The sequence below is a fragment of the Lonchura striata genome, chromosome 27 (assembly GCF_050655825.1).
Source record: "Lonchura striata isolate lonStrDom1 chromosome 27, ASM5065582v1, whole genome shotgun sequence".
Taxonomy (NCBI): Eukaryota; Metazoa; Chordata; class Aves; order Passeriformes; family Estrildidae; genus Lonchura; species Lonchura striata.
In genome coordinates, this window is record NC_140729.1 from 3,209,078 (window position 1) to 3,226,984 (window position 17,907).

Consider the following 17,907-nt stretch of genomic DNA (forward strand, 5'->3'; position numbering starts at 1 on the left):
TTAGAGCAGCCCTCTTAACCGGACAGAGCCCCGCGGATCCACCCAGCTTGTGCCAACGGAGGCACAGGCGACCCTGCCCTCGGGGATAGGAACCTGAACACCGGGCCCAGCCCCAGCATTCACCTGGTGCACTCCAGATGAGCTCCTCAGAGGGACCCACCTCTGTCCCAAGACACACGTGGCACCCAGAGCTTTTGTGTTACAAAAATATTCCGTGCTTTATTTACTCTGTGATAGAAAAATAACATGGCCAGGACCCCAGAGTTTCCCGCCCAGGCGAGGGGAGAAGCAGCGGGCAGAGGGCTCCGTTTCCCCCAAACCCCTGCCCACCCCCTGCCCTCGCCAGGTGCCCTCACACCCTGCCACCCTCGTGCTGCACCGGCTCCAGAGGGGACACCGAGGCAGGGGGCCGGAGGGGCTCCTACATCCTTGGGGGCAGAGGAGAGGATGAGGTGCAGGGACCCTGCCACTGTGGAGCAGAGCACCAGCACGGGCTAGGGGAGCCCTGGCAGGACCCCTCCTCTGCCCTCTGCCCTCACGCACCCCTGGGAACAGAGCTGCGGGGGAGGACAAGAAGGCGACATGTACATTCTTAGTGACGACTGCGAAAGCGAACCTGAGGCCGGGCTGGCGGCCCCCGCCCCGGCAGCCCCACGGGGAGCGAGGGGCTGCGGGGCCAGTGCTGGCAGAAGCGGAAAGCCGAAGCTGGGCCTCTTAAAAGGAACATACAGGAAAACCATGCGACAAATCCGCTGCCGTTTATACAAGGGCATAAACACCAAAGAGCTGGACGCCAGCCTGTGTTTCGGGGCAGCACAGAGCAAATCCTGGGGGCAGGGCCCACCCGCTGTCCCCTGGCACAGAGACACGAACACAGCACAGTCCCCGCAGCGCCGGGGCCAGGGGCAAGGACCAGGCACCTGCCTGTCACGACTGGGCGTGGGGGATCCACTGACTGTCCACGGGGCGCCGCAGCAGCTCCTCAACGTGCCTTGCCACATCCATCGTGTCTTCCAGGTCAAAATCACCCTCGGGGTCCAGCACAGGGTCGGGGCTGTGGGAGGCAGGCGGTGAGGGGAGGCCCAGCTGCAGCAGTACAGGGATAGGGGTATGATACTCACTTCTGGGTGTACATGTTGTAATGAGGCTGGGAGCAGACGGCAGGCGAGGGTGCCTGGTCCATGTAGGTGGCCCCTCCAGAGGCAGAATCTCCCGATGCATTGACAAACCTGTGGGCATGGGTCTCATGAGCACTGGGTGCCCCAAGGGTGAAGTCACCAAGATGTCCCACAAGGCTCAGCACCAACGTGGCCATTGGTGGTGGACCTGAGCTCCTCAGTGCCCTGGGCACCCAATCCAGCCAATTCAATGCTGGGAACCCATGGCAACCACTGCCCAGGATCTCCCTTCGGGGTCACACTTACTCTGGCACCACTTGCTTGATCTGTGGCTTCACGTATCCATCCACAGCTTTAGCTAGAAAGAAGGAGCAGCACTGAGGCCCCAAATACCAGCACATGCCACGACCCCGGGCAGTGCTGGGGGCTCACACGTGGCCAGATGCAGAACCCCTGTGGGGCCAGTGTGGCCCCGGGGTGAGGGTTGCTGAGAACACCAGCTCCATCCTGGCTGGATGCACAAGAGGGGACATGTGTGGGGTGAAGGGACAGCGCTACCTGGCGTGGACTCACAGAGAACCGGCGTGTAGTACTTGGAGAACACCTCGTCCTTGGGCCGGTCGGGGAACACGTATATGAGGTAACTGAGATCCCCGAGGCGGTCAGCCAAGGAGCGGATGGAGAAGTCCCTGGTGGTGAAAGGCATCAGGTTCCAGAACATCCTCTCAGCTGCAAGACAAGCGTGAGAATCATGGTGACTCCCAGAGTTTGTAGCAGCTCCTGGCTGTGCTCTCCACGTGGGCCGCGAGGTCACATCAAGCAGCCAACAGCATGTCCCACACTGCATCCCTCCCCCAGCAACAGCTGAGGATAAAGCACAGATCTCCAGAAAATGGGATAAAGTAGGAGGTACAGTGACGCCAAGACAAGTCTGGCCTCATCCTGACACGTCGGGGGCAGGTTCCCCAACCACGGGGCTCCATGGTGCTTCTCAGTCATGTGGCCCTCCAAAAGATGCTCTTGTGAATAGCAACAGACTCCTGCATGGGGTCAGGATACAACCCCTGGGGAGCACCACTGAGTAACTGCATTTTGTACAGTCCACATCATTCCCCAGGGCTGGGTGAGAGAGTTCAGCCTGGTCCCTCCTCCCCACTGCAGTGAGCGAGGGCAGCACCACTCCCCATGGGGCAGCCAAGACATTCTGGGGGCTCTGGTGCTCGCCTCTTTCCTGAGGATAACTCCAGCATGCCTGCCGTGGCAGTGCCACTACCAAGGGCATGAGGTGGCCTGGCTGGGGTCACTCGGCCCAGGGATGCCGGCGCCTGGCACACACTCACAGGAGTCAAACTTCCAGGCAATGGTGATGCCACCGATCTCCGAGTCGCTGAAGCGCAGGAGGAAGGTCCCGTCAGGCTTGTTGATGAGCAGGTCGTGGGCCTGCTGCTTGTTGACGAAGCCCAGGATGGCCCTAGGCAGAGTAGGGCGTCAGGGCTTGGGGCTCGGGCCAGGCTGCACAGGACAGGGCGGCTCTTACCCGTCATTCCAGTGCGGCTTCAAATGCTTCTTCAGCACCTCCATGACCCCGTCAAACCACTGCCAGAAGGTGTAATTCCTCCCAGGCAGGTTTTCCTGTTGAAATCCGCAGATAATGAGCACTCCTGTCACCAGGCTCTGAGCCTCTGTGACACAGCACAGACATTGGGTGCAGCAGCAGAGACTCAGGGACCCCCAGGTGGGTACACCCCATCCAGCTCCACAAGCACGAGCATGGGGGGCTCTGGACAGAGCCCAGGCCACTTACCCGGTTAAACTGGGACCAGGACACTGTGGTGCTGCTGTAGTCCTCCAGGTGGGAGCTGGTGCTGTTGAAGAGCTTTTGTGCCAGGAACACCAGGTTCTCCTTGGTCAGCCCACGGCTGCTCTGCACCTCTGCCTTGAACTTCATGTTGAGCGCCTCACAGAGCTGTGGCCACTGCACCTTGTCGGGCACAGCGAAGGGCACGCGGCCCTGGGGGCAGAGAGCGTGGTCAGCACCAGCTCTGCCTGGTGCCTCCAGGCATGTCCCACCGGGAGGCTGAGCCCTACTCCCACACCGGGCAGATGGGGCCTGTCCTGCCCCCACGGCACTGGCACTCACGGGCTCAGCAAAGGCGTTGTCCCAAAGCACGGTGGCCGTGGCATTGTTGTCCTGGCTCCCATGCACAATCACCACCACAGGCAGGGACAGCGTCTGCCGAGAGGAAGGAGACTGGAATGGGCTGTGGGGCACCAAGGGAGCATCACCCATGGGCACCCATGTGGCCCCAGCCCAGCCCCACTCCTGTGGGCACAGTGCCCACAGTGCCCACGGCTTGCCTAGGGCCTGCAGAAAGGACATAGAGGCTTTACCTTCACCTGGAAGACCAGCTCATTCCCACCGACACTGAACTGTGACTCGAAGAGGATGGTGAACTTCTCCTCTGTCACTGACTCAGCCCCACGGCGATCCGAGCGCTTGATCCGCTTCAAGGACTGCAGGGACACCAGGGGTGAGCATGGAGGAATAGAGGGGGACAGCGGGGGGAACACAGAGGGACACGAGGGGACAGGATGGGGAGCCAGGGGCACTCACCATGTTGCGGAAGTGGGCGCTGAGCGTGCCAGTGGCCTGGTGATACTCCATCACACAGCAGTTGTTGAGGATCTCCCCGCTGCTCTCGCTGCCGCAGGAATGCACACCGAGTCAGGGCACACCAGGACTGGGAGCTGTGCAAGATGCAGCCCTTCCCCCTGCCCCACACCCTGCTCCCCATTGCCTTGACACACCCCCCAGCCCCTGGCATTACTTGCGGGTGCTCTCATTCTTCAGCAGGGCCTTGGCTTGCTGCTCGCTGATGATGGTGGCCTTCACTTGAGGGGGGTTCATGTGCACATTCAGCTTCCCCCCCACCAGGAGCCGCACAGTGGCTGCAAACTTGGTCTGTGTCTTCAGCACTTGTGGAGGCTGCTTCTCGATGATGAAGGTGCTGGGGGAAAGCAGAGGGATCAGGGAGGCTGGGAAGGGGACAGGACCAACCTGGCCCCCACCCAGCTGGGCCCAACTTGTACCTGGTGACCAGGGCAGAGATGATGTCGGTGATGGTTCCGTTCAGCTCTGACAGCATCTCCTCCACCGGGCCTGGGATTGGCAGCTGCTGGCACAGGTGCTCGGCACGGCGGATCTGCTGTCGGTTCTGCCAGATGATCTCTGCCAGCTTCTCACACCTGGGGGGAGCAGGGCTCAGCACCCACTGGGCTCAGCACCCCGTCCCATCCCACCCGACCAGGCACTCACCAGGTCTGCAGCACGTCCAAGGTGCCTTCGGGTGGGCCCCCATTCCCCGCCAGCTGCTGCCGACGCTTCCACTGGATCAGCTCATCATCCAGGATGGTTGTTTGCTGCTTGCGCAGCAGCTGCAGCGTCTTCTGGTGCTTCTCAGCCAGGTCCTGCGAGGTGGGACAACATCAGGGGTGCAGGGACAGTGTCACAGGGCATCGTGGGGACATCACGGGGAACCAGGCGGCATCACTCACCACGCGGTACTGCTGTAGTGTCTGGGCTTCACGATGCAGCCAGGCCTCCAGCGATGCCTTCTTCTGCTGCAGCGTCGTCTCCCTCGACATGCGCTCCTGTGGGCCCAGCTGGGAGAGCTGGGAGAACTGGGCTGGGGGGGCAGGGCACGGTGTTAGGGCTGGCCCTGCCAGCACCCCAGCCCCGTGCCCCTCGGGCCTCCACCCACCTTGGAGTCGCATGTTCTCCTGGTACTGGATGATGAAGTACTCCTGTGTCTGCTGCAGCTTTTTGAGCTCATTCTCTGAGTCCTGAGTGATGAGCCGCAGCTCCTCAAAGGTTTGGTTGATCTGCAGGTGCTTCTGGGACATGGCGTCCACCAGGGAGCCAGATGGGGAAGGGCTCTGCACGGAGCACAGGGTGTGCTCAGCACAGGGAGGGGACGCTCCCCATTCCCTGCCTCAGGGCTGCTCCCACCATCATGGAGCCAAGAGCCCCTGGGAAAGCTTCCACCCCTGAGGAACCCTCTCCTCGCCCCTCACAGCCCACGCTCACATTGTTCGCCTCCCGCACCAGCCGCTGCTCGTGGTAGAGGATGTGCCGGATGCAGCGCACCAGCTCCATGGGGCATCGGTCATAAGTGTTCTGTGGGGAGAGCACGGCCTGAGCCAGGCACAGGGCAGGGACCCCCATGGCCTTGCACCCCTGCCCACAGCCCCCCACTCGCCTGCAGCTGCGTGGCGTAGTGCCCCAGCTTGATCTTCAGCAGGAAGCCGTCCTCACCCACTTGGTGGTCTGCCTTCTTCTGCAGCTCCTGGATCAGCCCCTCCAGAAGCTGTGTCGCCTTCACATTCTCCTGGGGGTTGTCAAGGTCGATGGAGTCCCTGCGTGCGGAGCGGAGCCGTGTCAGGGCAGCCTGGTGGCGGGGAGCACCCACCTGTACCCCAGGGCAGCCGCAGCACCCCTGGGCAGAGTACACCCTGACCTACCACGCCTGGCTCTCGATCCACTGCGACAGGTAGTGCCGCACCTCGATGGGGAAGTGCTGCCCATAGAGCGCCTGCATCTGCCGCAGGGCTTCACCCTGGAGCTGCTGGGCCTGGATCCACACCGCCATGGTTCAGCACCTGAGGGAGACGCGCTGTCAGGGCACGGCGGGAGGCAGGCAGGCGCTGTGCCACGAGGGGTCTGGCCCCCGCTGTCCCCACAGCCTCTGCAGGAGTGTCCGGAGTTCCCGGTGCTGCCAGCGCTGTCTCCAGCTGCTGAGAGAAAGGGCATGCGGGGGCAGGGGACCCTGGCTCTGAGTCACCCCCTCTTTTCTAGGAACAGCCCTGGGGGTGCCCAGCGCCAGGGATGTGCCTCTGCACGGCCTCTCCACATGGTTCTCATTTCCCCTCACTGCACCACGGGATCGCAGCCATCACTGGCCACGCAAATGAGGAAACAGGCCAGGGGGAGGAAGGGCTGCCCAGAAATCCAGGGTGACGCAGAGCAGAGGCCTCCGCTGCGTTCATCCCGCTCCTGCCCACACCCTGGCAGCGCCAGCAGGCAGGAGCAGCCCCAGCCCCAAGAGCCCACGTAGCACCACAGTCCCTGACAAGTCTCCCGTGCCAGGGCCACTGTGTGCCCCATGTCCTGGTGGAGATGCATGGACCTTCCCAAAGCAGTTTCAGGGTGGCTCTGGCTCCATGCAGGGATTCCACCCACCATACAGCCTTGGCTCCCCCAGGGGCAGGCAGGGATGAAATGGTGGCAACAGCACCTCTACTAAAATCAGTGTGTCCCCTGGGTCACCTGTGGTTAGAGGGGGCTGGAGAAACAACCTGCAGCTGACTGTGTGAGGGTGATACAACAGTGAGTGACAGAGGAGGGTCTGGGGAGCTCAAGGTCCCCTCTGAGTGAGGAGGCAGCAGTACAGTAAACAGCATTTAGACACACTCACACCCTAAGCACCTGGGATTTGGCACCACGCAGAGGGGCCAGGCAGGGGCACAAGGCCTTGGATGTGTCCCAAGGCCAGGTGACCAGGCCAGAACCTGATCACTGCACTGGCTGGTGACAAGCAGAGGGGCTGAGCCAGTGGGGGCTGTGCTTCCCCCTCTCCCCAAAGCATTTTGTTCAACCTCAGGAATACCCAGTGGCCCACAGGGCTCCAAAAGAGCTGGTGCTGTCCTACAGTCAGGGGGACAAGTCGGGGGACAGTGGCAGCAGGTCCGAGTGGAGCAGCCACAGCCAGAGCCCCTGAGCCATGCAAACCCGCCCCTGAACAGGAAGAGGAACAATAACCCAGAGCTGGCTAAAAATGAATTTTTCCCCTATAAAAAGGGAGGAACGTTTCCACATTCACAGAAATCACCAAGCTGGAAATGCTGCTGGCAAGGAGGGGCCTGGGGAGGCAGAAGAACGTCAGCAAGGAGGAAAGGGAAGGTGGGATGGCTGACAGCAGGACATGCTGCTGTTGGAAATTGCGGACGCTTGATAAGGGGCAGAGCCAAGAACAGCCATGCCAGTGCCACTGCACCACAAAGTGACCGAAGTCCCCAGTACTGCAGGGACATCTGCACGGACACAGAGCAAACAGACACTGCCCTGCCTGTTGATAAAATGGTGATCTCTTCCCATCTCACACTGACAAAACACTTCCTACTCCACTCTAACATGTTGTTAAGCAACGAGTCTCTGGCTGCTCTGTGGTGAGCTGGCAGGCACCACATTTGGCCAGTGCCAGCCTGGGAACAGGAGCACCAGCATCATATCTGCCTCTATAAGGGGCTGTGCAGTGGCAGAGCTCACCTGGCATGTGCCCCAAAACACCACTTGCACCAAGCTTGGGCACAACCTCCACAGATATTGCCAATGCAGCAAGACATGCAATTTCTCCTGGGGGAAGTTTGTCTCATTTTTGTATCTGTGTCCCACCTGTGGAGAAACCAAACCTCCCCATGAGCTGCAGGGTACCCTGATGACCCCAGCACAAGCAACCAGTGCCACCTGCCATGGGCAGACTTTTGGCCATGAGACTTAGCACGGCTGGGGCAGCAACTCTGTTTCAGCATAAGTTGCAGCAGCATGGAAAAGCTACCACTGCGAGCTTTTCCAGGCAGCCCTGGAACTCCTGCACCTGGCTGCTGCTGGCAGCCACTGCCCTGGCCTGGACCATGCCAAACATCACTTTCCAACATCACATTCCTTGGTGGCACCACCAGCTGCCCAAGGGATGGGAGGGACAGATCCACCCTCATGTCCAGGGACATTCACCCAGCCCAGTGCCACCTCCAGCCCGCCAGCCCCAGCAGCTTCAAGCACTGCCATGGGTCAGCCATGCACGGCAGCCACCGGCCCCATGCGCACTCCAACAACTGCAAGAGGCAGATAATTGTAGTGGTTTAGGCTACTTTGCATCTACTTGCTGGCAGCGAGCTGGAACCCACCCGTCACTGCAGCTCGGTTAACCAGCAGCACTCGACAAGCCACAGCGACACATTGCCTGCGAAGGGGCACAGGCAGCAGCTCCCCAGGATAGGACCACTGCTGAGGACAGACCCCAGAGCTGTGGAGAGGGACCCCAGCAACACAGGGACCAAGCAGAGAGAGGGAGATGCCAGCAGACATCATTTCTGCCTCTTAAGGTCTCACTGCCCACTGCTGATGGGGAAGCACTGCCAAACCCAATGCAAAACAGGAGAAACCCACTCAAAAAGGGCACTCAGCCAGCGAGGAGAAGGGAAGACGGGGAAGGTGGCAGCCCTGTTGAGGCTTGGGGCAACTAGGGGACTGACGTGATCACACCGGGGAAGGGTCGCAGGCACAGTGGCAGTAGGCACCAGCAAGTCCCAAACTGCAGGAGAGCCAGAGCACATCCGTGGGCAGACAAAAGGAGGGAAATGCCTCACAGGATGAGGACGGCAGCAGCAGCTTCCCATGTGCCATCCAAACACGGGCAGCAGCTACCCCGGCGGCGGAGCACGCCCTGCGCGGGATGCTCAGTGCAAACCACCGCGGGACGCTCCCTGCACAGAGCCGGCCCGAAGCAGAACACCCCTGCCCTGGCGCCGGCACAGCCCCGACAGCAGCCTCATGCCGTGGAGCGCCGGGCAGGTGCCAAGGGCGAGGCAAAGGCCTGGGGGGCACGGCCGGGCTCGGGCTGCAACCCCCGCCCCACTCCCGCGCCCCCCGCCGCCCCTCCGCCGCGGCGGCTCCCGCACTGCCCTTGGCCGGCGCCGCGGCAGCCCGGGGGTCTCGGAGCGCTGTCCCGGGGCAGGGCGCGGCGCTGGGCCCGGCGGCCGCGGCGCCTCCCGCCGCCGTAAACACGGACACGTGGTGCTCGGCACCTCCGGGAGCCGCGATCGCTTCCAGGTCAGCCGGACCCTGCGCCCTGCGGCGCTGCCGCCGAGCGGCTCCGCGGCTGCCCCGGCGGCGCTGCCGCTGCCCCCGGCCGGCCCGGCACGGGGAAGCTGGCCGGCAGCCCTCCAAGCCGGGCGGCTCCACGCAAGGTCCCTCCCGGGCAAGATCCGGCCCCCGGGCGCGGTGGAGGTGACGGCCGGGAGCGGCCGCTCGGCAGGGCGAAGGGCTCCGGTTTCCCCAGCACACACCGCCAGCCGCCCCTCGGCGGGCCCCGTCCGCACCGGCTCCCCCCGGAGCCGGGGGCGCAGTGCCCCGCACTCACCGCGCTCAGGCCCCGCTCTGGCGTCCGGGCCCGGGACAGCCCGGCACGGCACGGCACGGCTCGGCTCGGCTCGGGGCGGGCACAGCCGGGCTCCCGGGCGGCCGCTTGGCTGGCTGCGCACTACAGGAAGGAGCAGAGAGCAGCTATTTCCTTCCAAAATGTCAGGTGCCTGCGCGGGACAGCCTGCCCCCGACTGCCGGCAGCCTCCTCTGCCGCGCTGCCTGCGGGGCGCCCGCTCTGCCCCCCGCACCTCCCCGGGGCCGCAGCAGGCACAGCCTCCGTCCTCAGCAGGGCAGTGGCACTGGGGCTGCCTGAGGGCCAGGGACGGGACCCCAGGGACGGGACCCCAGGGATGGGACCCCAGGGACGGGACCCCAGGGACGGGACCCCAGGGAGCCATGCAGGAGTTCGGCATAGGGGAAGATGGGACCCGCTCACCTGCACCCCCCAGCTTCGCTCACAGCCCCCAGCACACAGCCCTGGAGCAGAGCCTGCAGCGGGAGCACCCGGGTGATGGTGAGCAGCCCCCAGCCCTGCTCAGAGCTGTGGCCCCGGCACACTGGGGAGGTGGCACAGAGGGCCAAGGGCTGCTCGAATGTTTTACACCGTCCTGTGGTTTCCAGCTCTGGCTGGGAGGTGGCAGCGCCCACCGGCACTGGAACGAGCTCCTTCTCGAAGCTCTGTGCTTTGATGGGGTTTGTTTGTCTCCCACAGAAAGTGGCAGCAATTGATGGCTTCACCCTGGTGAAATCGGGGAGGAGGCAGACAAACCACTCAGCCCACACTGGAAACATCTGGGGCCAGGTACCATGATACTCATGAAAGAGGAATGGCTGGCTCTGGTAATCCAACGTGCCCCACAGGAGCATTGGTGACAGGCCCACAGCAGCAGAGTAGGTAGGCAGAGGTGGAACTAGTAGCACCAGGAGTGTCCAGGTGTCCCAGCAACTCTGGGAACCAAAAGCAGAAAATTCATACTGTTACAGGAACAAGGGAACCACATGCATAAGCTGATGCTACCCAGAGGGGACACCAGCCCCACACAGGCAGAGATGCCCCAGGGGGACTGGTTCCAGGGGAACAGTGCTGGGGGCTGCTGACAGCTCATCTCACACCACTGGCCAGGCTCTCTGCCTGCCAGCACTTGCTACCCTTGGGAAAGGTTTTCCTCCTCATTTCAGATTTCTTCCAATCAGAGAGGCCCAGAAACCTACGTCAAACCAAAACCACCAAAATACCCAGCAAAATCCCTTGAATCCAACAGCTGGAACCTCAAGAAAACCTCAGCGCACCAAGAGCCACCCTGGGGCAGGCACAGCCAGATACAGGCACTGCCTGGGCACCAGTGGGATTCTTTCAGACACTGAGCATGTAGCAGCACCAGCACTGGTGGGCAGGACACATGGTACAGCCACATCAGCAGAGCCCAGTGCCCATCCAGCCCCATGGCATGAGTCCAGTGTGGCTGCTGCAGGACATCCACCCAGTCCCTGCCAGCACTGGTGCTGCCCCCATCATAAACCCCCAGACAGGATTAGAGAGGCTGGGCAGAGCTTTAATTACTCCTGGCTCCCTGGGGCCAAGCAGCTGAATTAACTAGCTTTGGGGCTGGCACAGCAGGGAATTGCCAACTCACAGTTCTGGAGCTTCCCCTGGCTCGGTGGGGGAATCCCAGGGCAGGCACAAAGCCACTGACCGCTTGCAGCATCCCAGACTCTGGCCTTGCCTGGGCAGGGATGTGCAGCTGCCCCGTGCCAGGACATTCAAGGAAGGGATTTTCCCTCCATGCTAATAAGGACCAACCCCAAGTTCCCTGAGGGCACAGCCCTGGGGTCCCACAGGTTCTGTAGCAGCCTCCTGCACTGAGGCCAAATCCATCACAGCCCCTGGCTCGGTGCTAATCCCTGCTCAGACCTGCGCCAGCCCAGGAGGGACAGGCTGGGCGAAGGACCTGAGGATTAAGCTCATTTCAGCATCGAATTAGTCCCGATTGGGGTCTGGAGACACAATTTCATTTTCTCTGCCATGCTCCAGTGAGCTCACACAATGGCACTAATCCACCCACAGCCAGACTGGATTTGCTGGGCAGGACCCAGGTGGGCTGGGGAAGATGTGGGCAGCACAGGCACCACCGGACTGCTCTGGCTGCATCCATCCCCTCGGATCTATGCCATGCTCCAGCTCTCCTTGGGGCTGGGGACATGGTGCAGGAGCCTCCTCACCCTTGGCATGGCTGTCCTGCAGGGCCAGCCCAGCTAGCACAGCACAGGCTTTTGGATGTCTGGTGAGCAGGAAGAGCCAGAGGGACACCAGAGCAGCTCCTGCATCCCCCCAGTGCACACCCAGAGTTCATCCCCAGCAGCTGCAGCAGCTCTGCACACAGAGATGCTCTTGCACCAAGCCAGCAGAGCAGGATGGAGAGGAGAAAAGCCTTGCTTGTGGAAGAGGGGATGCACAGACATACAGGGATGCTCGTCAGACAGAGAATAAAACAACCAAAACACCAGTGGTTTGTGCAACAAATTTCTCAGTCAAATCGAGAGAGGGGTGAAGCACAGCGTGCACCCATTCACACACAAATATGTCCAGGTGAGTTTTGGTTTTCCTGGCCCTGGGATGGGCTTTCCAGCCCCTGAAGCAGCAGCAGAGTCCCTACCCCTGAGCCGCACCATAAGCCTCACCACAGCATCTCCACAAGCAGGGCCAGAGAAGCTGCACCCCTGGGCCCACAGCTCAACAGCACCAGGGTCTGGTATTCACACCAGAGAGGACAAAGATCATTTTACAGCAGTTCCAGCTGGTGCAGGGACTCAGAACTGCCAGCAAGAGCAGCGTCTTTGTCTGCTAAAGGCCTTGGAGGGCCATTGAATGATAGGGACGAGAGGCCAGACAGAATGAGCACCCAGCACGTGGTGGGCAGGGCTGCCTCACTGTTGTGGCTCTTTGAGGCAGTGGCTCTCCAGCACCAGCCTTTTCCCCAGTTCCCTCCCCAGCAGAGCTGTGCTATAAACCAGCTCATAACACAGAGTTACACTGGAAGTGGGGATTGCAAAACTCACCAATGACTGTTTGAACCAGGAATGGGTTGGGACTGTGCTGTGGTTCAGCTATGCTCCTGAGGCTGTCCCAGCTTGGCAGCAGCACATCATTCCTGATACAGTGGGAAGCAGGACCCAGCACTCAGGGAAGCACTGGGCATGAAGCGCCTGCGAGCAGCCTGTGCTCCTGGCCCCTCTGGTGCAGCCAGATGGGTGGATTCTGCTTTATCAGCAAGTCAGCTCAGCCCTATCGGCCAGGAAGCCGTGTTCACAGTGTGCCTCCCCCTCGACGTTTCCCAACGCGGCAGGAGCAGCGGCGTGCAGCAGCCTACCTTTTATCAGCCAGCAGATGTTGCTAGAACTGTTGCTGCATGTGAAATTCAGGCATGCCCAGCACCACTTGGATCCCTGCACCAGCCATGCGGTGCCAGGGTAAACACCCCCGCCCCCTTCCTCCCGGGATCAAAACACTTGGGGGTTGCAAAATAGACACCCCATGAAAGGAAAGGCATGCCACAGAAACATTACAGCTGTCGAGGCTACTTCTCCCGGAGCGTGCCGGAGCCCCGGAGCCAGCACAGCCTCCCAGGCTGGAGCTCTGCATGGCTGCAGAGCTGAGTCCTGACCCGTCCTGGCAAGGTGGGGACTCTTACTCTAACCCTGACCCTAGCCATGCCCTGGCTCCCCTGCAGTAGCTGCTTCAAGGGCAGCACTCAGTGTGTGGGACACTGGGAGTCACCACAGCCAGGCAGGCAGAGGGATGCTGCCACCAGCACAGGTACCCGGGGGATGCTGATGGCAGGGAGGTCCCACCCACCCCACCTGCCATCCCAGTGAGCCCGGGCTCCCACCAGCTCCCCAGGGTTGCTGTGAAGCCTGTTGGGTGCGGCCCAGCTTACAGTCATTCCTTCCAAACTAAAAAGTAATTTCCCAGTTGATGGGGCTGCTTCACTGTACTCAGCCCAAAGCAGTTGCCACTTGCCGCCCACAATGTCGCAAAGTGCAGGGAGCAGGGATTTTTTGCAAGCAGGGTATCTGAGTTTTGCTATCACTCGAAAGAGAGCTGGGAAACCCCATGGCAAAGCCTTCGCAGTCACTTTGGAGTCAGCATTTCCCCTGCAGTGAGAGGGGAAGGTCCCTCCAGAGGCTCCATGCGCCCTGTGCTAAGCATCCCCAACTGCAGCTCCCAGTATGGTGAGAGTATCCCTAATCCCACCCCAAAGCACTGGCCTTGGCACAAGGCAGAGGCAGCAGAGCCAGTGAGGTGGCTCTAAGGACAACTGTAGGGACCCAACACCCCCAAAGCAGGGCACTGTCAAAATGTCACAAAACAGAGTGGGTGACAGTCACCCGTCACTCCCTGCTCCCAGCCCAGCTCTCCCATGTCCCTGCACACAGGCTGTTGGCACCTCTCAGCCCACACCAGAGCTCCTCCTCCTCCTCATGCTGCACCCACAGCACAGCAGGGCACAGCACAGCCCTCTCCAGCCCCAAGGATGAATAGCTCCCAGGAACAGTTATAAAATCCAGGGAAACAGTCTCCATCTTCACATCCAGCACCTTGGAACACACCAGGTCAGGCTGCAATCCTGATGGCTTCAGGAGATCAAGGACCTGGGCCAGGAGTCAAGACGTGGAAGGGAGAGCTCCCACCGTGGAGAGCTGGATCCTGGTGTCCATGGCAGTGGTCAGGCTCTGCAGAGCACTTCGTTGTGCCTGCACTGAGTGCCTCCTCGCATGCCACTGCCGGGGCTCACACTGCTCTGGGCACAGGCACGAGCACTGCAGGGACCCGGGCTGGCCACAGGCAGCTCAATGAGCCAGCCCACAACCGGGAATGTCCTGCTCTAACCAAGGGCCCCGCACCACAGGGACATCGTGTGCCATCCCCTGCTGTGGGCAAGCCACTCGGAGCTACCGAGCCTAGCCCTGTCCCCTCCGCAACGCACCCCAGGCACCGTCACCAAACTGCTGCCGGTCACCGGCCCGGTGCCAGGGGGGCCCAGCACGGCACCCGGAGAACTGAACGAGCCAACAGCCCCGGCCCACCGGCGGTGTCAGCGCAGCTCAGCAGTGCCGGTACGAGCCGAGACTGGAGCCCCGGAGCCGCTCGGCAGGAGCTGCCCCGGCGGGGCTGGCACGGGCCCGGGGCTGGCCGGGCACGGAGCCCTGACAGCTCCGTAACCCGCGGGACAGGTGGCCGCGGCTCCCGCGGGCTCCCCGTCACCGGCCGCGCCCGAGCTGGGTGAAAGGCCACCGGGCGCTGCGCTCCCCGTGGTGTCGCCGCTCCCGCGGGGGAACGATCCCACCCGCCCCGCGGCGCGGAGCCGCGTGTGCCACCGGCAGCAACGGGGCTCGCACTCCCGCCATCCCGGTCCGGTGTGCTGCCTGCGGCAGGACGCCGCCGGCACCGCACGGGGACGCCTCGCTCTGTCCCGGATCCTCCCCTCGGCCCGGAACCGGGGCTCGAGCCGCCCTCCGCGGCCGCCGCTCCGGCGGGGCCCGCGTGCGAAAACCGGCCCCGCTCCGCCGGGCGAGGAGCGCCCCCGCCCCGGGATGCGCCGCGGCACCAGGACGGGCCCGGGACGAACCCGCTGCCCCCTCGGAGCGGCCCCACTGTCGCCTCCGCCCGCCCAGGGGCCCGCGGGCCCAGCCGGGCCCCGCCGAGCCCCGCGCCCGGCCCGGCCGCGCCTGCCCGGGGTTACGAAACACCCACAGCGCCGACCGGACCGGACCGGACCGCCCGGAGCCCCAGCCCGAGCCTCGGCCCCGCTGCACCCCGCCCGGCCCTGCTGCGGAAGGCGGACGGGGTCCGGGATCCGGGCCCGCTCGGTCCGGTCCGCTCCGGTCCCGGCGGCGATGATGGCTCCGCGCTCCCGCCCGCGCCCACCTGCGGCCGCGGCGGCGGCTGCGGCTCCGCTGCTCCCGCGGCTCCCGGCGGCTCCCGGCGCTCGGCTCCGCCGCCGCTCTGCCCCCGCCGCGCCCCGGCCCGGCCCGCGCGGCCCCGCCCCCCCGCGGCCCCGCCCCCGCCTGGCCCCGCCGGCACCGGCAACGGCACCGGGTAACGGAGCGGTACCGGTCACTGGGCAACAGCACCAGGTAATGGCGCTGAGTAACGGCACCGGGCACCGGGTAACAGTGCCGGTACCGGGCACGGGATAATGGCATCAGGCAGTGGCACTGGGTGGCTGTACCGGGCACCAGCACAGGTTAGTGCCACCAGTACCAGCACCAGTAAGAGGTAATGGCACAGGGTGTCATAAGTGAGTCACAGGCACTAGAATTCAAAACAGCTGGAGGCTTCAACACCAGCAGCTGCTGTAGGACACAAACCAGCGCCAGAATTTGGCCGTAAGTACCAGGGAAGCCCAAAGCAGCACCAAGCCTCGGTTCTGGGAGCAGGAATGACCAAATCAGTACCAGGTCGCCACAGACGTGACTGCAGGGCTGCCTTGTGCTGACACTGGGCCCTCTGTGTGAAGCAGCCCTGGCTGCACAGTGCTCATTCCCACCACAGGCCTGGGCTGACACTTTGCAGCTATGTGCATGGCCAAGATCCCCAGTGCTGCCACAGCCTCAGGCACCTGCTGGGACAAGACGCTGCATCCCCTTCTTCCAAGCTGCCACGTCCCCTGCAAGCTGCGAGGAGACCCAAGGCACTGCCAGCTCCTCTGCAGTTGCTCAAACAGGGAAAGTTGACAGCAGCCATAAGAAAACCATCCTGAGGAGCTCTTGCACAGCTGGCACCCACAGCAGACTCTTCCTGGCAGCACTGTCACCCCAGGGCACTGGGGTGCCCCAGGTGATGGGCACCCCGGGGTGCGGCTGCCGTGCGGTGATGGGCAGAGGCGGCGGCAGGAAGCAATACTGGGTGTGCTCGTTCTGCCCCAGCGCTTGCACCCACCACATGGGATCTCCTGGGCTTTCACTTTCGCTACCAGCTCATCTTCTGTGGCCTGAAAAAACTCCGGAGGGAAATTCAGTAAACAGGTCCCTCTCCTGCTCCGGGCTGGTAGAAGCACAGGTGAGCTTTCACCGGTGGGAGTCCAGGAAGGAGGGGCTCGTCTCTCCTTGTGCCAGTGCTGGAACAGGATCATTCTCAGACAGCTGCTGCACCAGCAATTGCAAATCACTTGGCCACTGTGTCAGAGCACAGCCCCAGGTTCCCACCTCTCTACTGCTTTTATCCATTGCTCTTGAGCTAAAGTCCTCTGGCTCCAGGCTCCTCACTGCCTAGTCCAGCTCCACGCTTCCAAGAGATAAATACCTGTGGGCTGGGCAGGGACCAGCCCAGCACCTGCTCCATGCAAATGCCAGCCACAAAACGGTGCTTTCCAACTTGCCAGCTCCACTCTGTGCCTGGTGCAGCTTTGGTGAATGACTGAATGAGTGACTCCAGCCCAAACAGCCCCCAGCTCCCACTAAATGTTTTGCTGCCTGCGCTCACCCGCTTGGGAGAATCTCACGCACAAAGGCTGACACATCGCTGCTGAGCCGCTGCCAGCAGAGCCCTGGCTGCAGCTCCCAGTGCTCCTGGGGCACTCCAGACCTCACAGAGAGGTGAGCTGGGACCCTGGCAAGCAAGGACAGGCACCCAAGGTGAAGCCAGCAGCTCCCACACTGTCTGTATGCAACGAGAGAGAAGAAAAGGAACGCAGGATGCAGCGCAGGGCCCTGGGGCCTGCCCACCCTGCTGGGCTGGGATGCTCTTGCTCTGGTGAGTTGCATCACGCGGACACGCGGCTTTCACAATCCCTGGCCCACATAACCCCTTGGCGCAGTCAGCCAGGCGGGCACTGGCTGCTCCGGCCACAGAAATCAAGGTCACACACAATGTCTGTGGCTGCTGGGGCTCTGTCTGGGCACCACAGATCCAGGAGTATCTGGAGGATCCCAGGGACACACAGCTGTGCCAGAGACCTGCACAGCTACACGTGCTTGGGAAAGTTGGAAGATGTATGCAGAACACCCTCTGTTCCCTCTCACTTCCCTCCTTTCTCCCTCCCCTTCTGCTACAAAGGGGGGAAAAAGGAAAAATGAATTAGTGTTGGGAAAGAAGGTGGAGAGTGCTCCATGCTGAGAGGGCAAATGGAATTCAATAAAATCCAATCACAGTTTGTTTTCACCAGGTCCCAAGGAAAACTCCAAGCTGGCTGGAGGGGATGTTACCAGGAGAAATTCTTCCTTTCCAGAGGAAAAGAACACAGGAACAGTGACTGAAGCAGAGACCAATGGAGAGGCTGCCCCTGGATCTGCCCTGGAACTCCATCCCAGCGATGCCCCGAAGCGATCTTAGCCCTGCCCTGGCTCTCTTTGGGTCTCAGAAAGTGTCGGGAAGCCTCTGGGAAGGTGAGCATTATCCAGGCTGAGCCACAGCCGGACGCACGGCCACCTCGCATGAGCTCAGCAGGATGCCGAATGACGCCGCGCATTCCGGGGACAGAGGGAGTCTGGAGCTTCGTAATGGATTTCCGAGAAAATTGCCTCTGTGTTTGGAGCAGGAGTGCAACGAGTGCGGGCGGAACAGCCTTCCTTTCTAAGTGGCATCTCAAG

At 62.2% G+C, this 17,907-nt stretch overlaps 1 protein-coding gene and 1 long non-coding RNA gene across 9 annotated transcripts; one reads left to right on the plus strand and one right to left on the minus strand.

Annotated features, from left to right (window-relative positions):
- Window positions 1-192: 192 nt before the first annotated feature.
- LOC110471843 (signal transducer and activator of transcription 5B) lies at window positions 193-15,324 on the minus strand. 8 transcript variants are annotated; one of them, XM_077788287.2, is made up of 19 exons: window positions 15,245-15,324; window positions 5,640-5,777; window positions 5,378-5,534; window positions 5,206-5,295; window positions 4,880-5,054; window positions 4,674-4,804; window positions 4,435-4,586; window positions 4,209-4,364; window positions 3,947-4,126; window positions 3,733-3,820; window positions 3,510-3,632; window positions 3,259-3,351; window positions 2,923-3,129; window positions 2,656-2,750; window positions 2,459-2,589; window positions 1,692-1,847; window positions 1,425-1,476; window positions 1,122-1,229; window positions 193-1,054 (listed from the first exon to the last, which is right to left on the minus strand). In XM_077788287.2, exons 2-19 carry the CDS (start codon window positions 5,765-5,767, stop codon window positions 928-930), a joined length of 2,349 nt encoding a protein of 782 aa, XP_077644413.1. In that variant the 5' UTR covers window positions 5,768-5,777; window positions 15,245-15,324; the 3' UTR covers window positions 193-927. The 8 variants fall into 8 exon arrangements, with proteins under 8 accessions (XP_077644413.1, XP_077644412.1, XP_085418046.1 ...); XM_077788286.2 differs by having other exon boundaries at window positions 1,677-1,847; XM_085561920.1 differs by lacking the exon at window positions 15,245-15,324 and adding an exon at window positions 12,376-12,569 and having other exon boundaries at window positions 1,677-1,847.
- Window positions 9,378-11,699, plus strand: LOC146765158 (uncharacterized). Its single transcript, XR_014950219.1, has 3 exons — window positions 9,378-9,481; window positions 10,031-10,120; window positions 11,561-11,699. It is a non-coding gene; the product is annotated as an uncharacterized LOC146765158 (long non-coding RNA).
- Window positions 15,325-17,907: the final 2,583 nt, after the last annotated feature.